Below are 6,605 nucleotides of genomic sequence, written 5' to 3'. Positions count from 1 at the left end.
AATCTGCCATTGGGCAGGAAAAAGTAATAAACCCTTTAATAAACCCTTGGTGTTTGAATTGAATGGACTTCTCAGCATGAGGTTTTGAATTTCAGTCACCAGGTGTAAAGATATAGGACAGGCTAATGGTTATGGTTTGTCTGTTCAAAGCTTTCTTGTATAATTATTTTGACATAAAAAACTTAGTCTACAATTCCTCTCAACAGGTGAGAGCATATGGCCATCCTTTTGTGCAACTGCACTTTTAGGAAAATCACAATAAACAATCATGTTCTGGATGAAGCAAATTTCTGTATGTTTAAGTTCAAGTTAATCAATGTGTGGTTCATGGATTTGCTGAATTAGTACGAGGTTATCATGCAGACATGCTGATTTGTATGTTGACAGCTGAAGTGAAGACATTAAGGAATCAGATTGCAGTGATATCCCAGAGTGATCTCCCCTTGGATTGCAGAACTCGCAACCAGACCAGTTAAAGAATGATAAAGCTTGTGACCAATGCCCAGAATATGCAGCTAGTGTGTGATCTGGTTTTTCACTTATTTATGTATTCATATTTTTATATAATTCTTATTTTTATATATTTTTTTTCTTATGATTTGTCTGTTTTCATTTTACAGTTAGGTCGTGATCAAGTTCAAAGATCACAAAGTGCATAAGGTGTTACTAAGATAAAGTGTAATTTTTTCCAGAGCAGTTTCTTTTTTCTCTCATCAAGACAAATACCAATCATGCACAAAAGTCTCATACTATCATGTCATTTAATACTAGCTATTCAACGTTCACTCTCAAAACATTTTGTGTAGTTTCCCTTGAAAATGTACAGTTTGTATTGGGACTTCATGAGATGATGTTAAACACTTTTTTATAAGTGGCCCTTGCATCTTGCATTGCATGAAGCTGAACTTAAATATGACTGTGATCACGTTACAAGCCTTATCCAGATTTTTGTTTTCTTTTTTGTCTTTTGACTTTTTCAGTAATGAATTTTAAGGATGCTCTTCCATATAACAAAGTATTTGTACCAATTTTATTTTAATGTTCAACTTTATAAACATTTTTAACCAGGTCTGATATATGTATACTTCTTAAGATTACAGTTTCAAATATTGTTAAAGATTGTTAAATGGTGATGAATGGTACCAGAACTTCAATTATCTTGGACTGCAGCATGTTTTCTGTGGACAAAACTAGCAAGGATGTCAAGGAATGCTTTAATTGAAGAACATTTTGTGCATTAACTTTGCTCTGTGTTATAACCAAACTAGTGTCATTTCTTTAGTAATTTTCTTTGCAGCTGCAATAAACATTTTCCAATGGAGACAGTGCTTTATAAGTTAATTACATGTAAAGAAAGATGTAGTTTGTGTTACATTGTTGTTTGTTTTAAAATAATTGTTGTTTGAGGAGATGCACCACCAATGGTGATTTTACATTACAAAGTAGACTCGAAGCCATTCTTGGAATGTTTGTCAGTAAGTTATGAGGTTGTGGTTCACCTGAGCTACACCAGTTTGATCAGGATGATGTGCATACCTGTATGTGACATGTTGGAATGTTGTCAGTAACTTGCGAGGTTGTGGTTCACCTGGGCTACACCAGTTTGATCAGCATGATGTGCATATCTGTATGTGACATGTTGGAATGTTTGTCAGTAACTTGCGAGGTTGTGGTTTACCTGGGCTACAACATGTTTGATCACCATGATGTGCATTATCAATGTTTGTCAGTAACTTGTGAGGTTGTGGTTCACCTGGGCTACACCAGTTTGATCAGTATGATATGCATACCTGTATGTGACATGTTGGAATGTTTGTCAGTAACTTGCGAGGTTGTGGTTCACCTGGGCTACACCCATTTGATCAGTATGATATGCATATCTGTATGTGACATGTTGGAATGTTTGTCAGTAACTTGTGAGGTTGTGGTTCACCTGGGCTACACCAGTTTTGATCAGCATGATATGCATATCTGTATGTGACATGTTGGAATGTTTGTCAGTAACTTGTGAGGTTGTGGTTCACCTGGGCTACACCAGTTTGATCAGCATGATGTGCATATCTGTATGTGACATGTTGGAATGTTTGTCAGTAACTTGTGAGGTTGTGGTTCACCTGGGCTACACCAGTTTGATCAGTATGATGTGCGTACCTGTATGTGACATGTTGAATGTTTGTCAGTAACTTGCGAGGTTGTGGTTTACCTGGGCTACACCAGTTTGATCACATGATGTGCATATCAGTATGTGACATGTTGGAATGTTTGTCAGTAACTTGTGAGGTTGTTGTTCACCTGAGCTACACCAGTTTGATCAGCATGATGTGCATATCAGTATGTGACATGTTGGAATGTTTGTCAGTAACTTGTGAGGTTGTGGTTCACCTGGGCTACACCAGTTTGATCAGTATGATGTGCATATCTGTATGTGACATGTTGGAATGTTTGTCAGTAACTTGTGAGGTTGTGGTTCACCTGGGCTACACCAGTTTGATCAGTATGATATGCATACCTGTATGTGACATGTTGGAATGTTTGTCAGTAACTTGCGAGGTTGTGGTTCACCTGGGCTACACCCATTTGATCAGTATGATATGCTATCAGTATGTGACATGTTGGAATGTTTGTCAGTAACTTGTGAGGTTGTGGTTCACCTGGGCTACACCAGTTTGATCAGCATGATGTGCATATCTGTATGTGACATGTTGTCATGTTTGTCAGTAACTTGTGAGGTTGTGGTTTACCTTTACACTTGAACATAACTCTTATCTTATGGAAAGGAGATAAACTGAGAAGCAAGCATGGCAGTCAGCACTGGCCGAGTCTTGCTTCTATATTCACTGCAAACGGAGAGCTATTGGGTTAGCAATCAGATGTCTACTTCATCATGAGATTAGTTCAGTAATTCAGGTTTCAATAATCACTGAATTTGCTATCTAAATTGGCAAGCAGTTTTTAAGTTCTCTGAAATCTACCCAGTCGCGTAAGCCATGAAGTCTTAAATGGGTGATCCAAATTATAAGCCGCAAGTATGTTTTGATCGTGCATGGAGTGATGAGACCCCATTAGTTGAGGACACCACATCCAGTGTGGGGCTATCGGCGTTTCTCTTTAGACTCTTTTCTCATTGTAGCTGATCAGTATCTAGTCTGTGAGGTTGCAGATTGAAATCCAGCTCTCATCAGTTTTCTAAACTTTTAGGAGGCCTCTATGGCCTCCATGGCCTGGTGGTCAGTGTGCTGGCACTGTGTATTGACCAGGAGCTTCTGTGTATTGACTCAGGAATGTGTTGGCATCATCTCTGGTCATATGTGGAAAGGTTTATCTGCACCCTGTGGATGGTTATCGGTTTCCCCTGGTCTCAACTTGGTTACCTCCCACCACAAGGCTGGCCAAAGTCATCTGAATGACATCCCAGTATCAGAGAGTACGGTGTAAAACAGCAGTTATACATGTACATATATAAATAAATTCTAGATTTTTAAATTAAGGATTTTCACTGAGAAGCCGTTTATGAGTATATACCTGATCCATCATAACATGCATCAAGTAAATGTGCCCAATCTTCTTAATGAATGAATGCCACTTTGGCAATATTGCAGCCATATAATGCGGATTTTTACTTCTGAGAAAATGTACAAATTGTTATGAAGACTAACATGAGGCTACCTTGTGAGTTTCTGTGGACATCTAGGACCGAACAAGGAGGGGTACATCAAAACCTCTAACAGTGTGCAGTGTTGAATCAAGCATGGTATCACACTACATGTTCATCACACTACAGAACAGATGTCGCTTAGTCTTTTGGAAATACCAGCCCCATTAGCACAGTTGGTAGAGCGTAACTTCCCTACATGGAATTCAGCATGAAGGGGATAGTGCAACGACTGGTTGACCCGTATCAATGTAGTGACTTGGGCGGGGAGGCTTACTTGCCTTTAGTAAGGCGTCTCAGTGAAGCAGCACTAAATAAAATAGTGGTGAAATCCGTCCTGCAACAAGGAGGCACATTACATGCACTCTCATGAGTCTTTGTCTCATATGACTGAAAACTTGTCAAGTACGACGTTATACCCCAAGCAGTCACTCACTCTTCTGGAAAACCTTCAGAGAAGTTCAACGCTGACTTGGTATTGGCTTCTACTGCGAGCCCTTCAATAACATTATTGCACTCAATGTGATAATCTTTATTTTCATTTGATTTTTACGGCATACTGAAGAATATTTCACTTATACGACGGGAAACCCACAATCATCCCAAGGTTGTTGGAGGATCTTCCCATCAATGTACGACCGGAGAGGAAACCAGCATGAGCTGGACTTGAAACTCAAAGCTAACCTGAAATAACAGACAGCTGTAAAACATCTCAATTTGTGTTTAGGAGGCATTTATTCCTTTTCAAAGAGATGTCCACAAATATAAAGCTGAAATACTACAAGGATCCAATTACACTAATTTGGGGTATATTTAAGGTAAATCTAAGCTAAAGGAGACACGACCAGGTCCAGACAGATTACTGACAATTACAGGTACATCTATAGAGGATTATTGGGCAAGCACAACATAGACAATGTAGCACGTCTTCATGTCATAAAATGACATTTCTAGATAGCTTATGCAGAATATAGAGCTGTGTAAGCTAGAACTGACAGGGTCTTAAAGCCATGGTGGTATATAATAATAATAATATAGATCTAATGATATTTGATTTAGAACAACAGTGTTACCAGTGGCACATACAGGTAATAAACATTTTCCAGAACACCAATATATAAGCCAGCTGAAGGCCTAGTCTTTATCCTCTCCATGGATGTCACTTATGGTCAAAGTATGGGAAATTCCTCACCAATTGGTAATAATCAGTATTCAGTGACAACTTTTGTCACAATGGGTCTCATGAAGGAAATGTCTGTATTGCAAGCCCATGAATATAATATAGTTATTCAAAACAGTGATTGACTCGAATACTCAGAGTATTGTCGTGTGCTGATGGAACAATAGAAACAACCCATGTCTTAAATCCTCTTAATTAAAGAACAGCACACCTGTAATGAACAGACTAAAATTCCAATCAGCCCACTGCTGCCTGTAAACAATCTAGAATTGCGTAAAACTTTCCACTTTGAAAGAAAATATTATAATATATATTCTGTATTATTTCACACCTCCGCGTAAAACAGTTCACACACACTAATGAGATTCTAGAGGTGTAAATAGAGGACATTGCTTTCCTGTAGCAAAGCACACATTACTGGAACATCATCGGTCCATAAACGCTAGAGTCTTAAAAAATCTAACAGAACACCATTGGCCAGGTGAAACAAAATATACAGCCATTAACAAGGTTCTTTCTTTTAAAGATAAAACTGTACAAAAATGCAGGCAGCAATTCGGAACAAAAATATAAGATGTAAAAGTCGGGGGTGGGGGGAGGGGAGGTGTTTAGTGAATAGTTTAGACATCGTCCTCCAGGAAACTGAGGCTGCTCAAACTGCTGCTGTTCAAACTCGCCCTGTCCCTCCATAAACTGGTCAATAATCTGCTGCATGCTCTCCTTCAGTTCTCAGGGGCTTCCTTGTCCTGGTCCACCTTTGTCTCCACAGTCACTAATGTCTCCTCCTGACCGTCGGGCTTCATCACCGTCTTCTTGTGTGTCTGACGCTTCATTACCACTCTACAAGGACAGGGGTAAACTTTAGTAATTCATTGCAGTGATGAATCATTAAAATCAATGATTTCAATTTTTTTTAAAGTAAACCATAGAGCATGACAACAATCTCAACAACTGTGTTCAAATGCACTTCACAGAATAATTCAACATCTTGAAGAATGACTTAACTGATTGAAAATATTCACAACCTTACAAAGTGTCAGCTGGCCATTCAGACTAAGTAAGACACAGGCAAAGGTAATAACTTTTCTAGTTCATTTATAATAACACTGAATTAATGCAAGACTTACAACAAAACTGTAAATCTTCGGCCAGAACAATTAATGATGCCTCATATTCTCACTTCAATTCAAAACTACAGGTATTTTGAAGAGGGCTGTTAGCTTGGCTATCTTTGTGTTTTGTTATCCTGTTGCAGATGTAGTTACCTGGTTGCTTGGTAGTCTGCGAGTCTGGTCGGGCCCCGTCGTCTTCAGCACTAACCATTGCTCCTTCTGTCAGGGATACAAATCGTCAACACAAACTGTACACATTTCTACACATCAACCCCTGTGACCAGAAATTAGGCAGGGATGGGAGGGAGAAAATAAGCAAGAGTTCTATTCAAGGGTTGGTAGTTGATATACAGATAAAGAGTATGTAGCTTTGGCAAAAGGGCATTCTGTATAAAATGGTTCGATTTAACTTACAACAGATGAAATGGTTAAAATGTCCAATGTTAGCCAACATTATTTATTAGACAAACGTTATAATCAGCAGGAGGTTTGCCACCCACTATAGATTATTAGCTATTTGTACATTTAACAGATTGGTGAAACCACACAATCCACATTTAAAACATTATGTTTGCCCAGAGATAACTTCTTTGAGGTTACATATTACCCAACTGGTTACATATTACCCAACTGACATAGAAATGAAAATCATCTAAATAAC

General features: G+C 38.6%; 1 protein-coding gene across 1 annotated transcript in view; it reads right to left on the bottom strand.

The window, feature by feature from the left end:
• Positions 1-4,368: 4,368 nt before the first annotated feature.
• LOC135469081 (titin-like) overlaps positions 4,369-6,605 on the bottom strand; it is a 106,252-nt gene continuing 104,015 nt past the window's right edge. Inside the window, 3 exon segments of the mRNA XM_064747644.1 lie at positions 4,369-5,563; positions 5,566-5,691; positions 6,098-6,163. Of these exon segments, the coding sequence (XP_064603714.1) occupies positions 5,292-5,563; positions 5,566-5,691; positions 6,098-6,163 (464 nt within the window). The 3' untranslated portion in view covers positions 4,369-5,291.

Source organism: Liolophura sinensis, chromosome 1 (genome assembly GCF_032854445.1).
Source record: "Liolophura sinensis isolate JHLJ2023 chromosome 1, CUHK_Ljap_v2, whole genome shotgun sequence".
Lineage (NCBI taxonomy): Eukaryota > Metazoa > Mollusca > Polyplacophora > Chitonida > Chitonidae > Liolophura > Liolophura sinensis.
The sequence above is the reverse complement of the archived record's forward strand: the minus strand, read 5'-3'. Positions and strand labels throughout refer to the sequence as shown.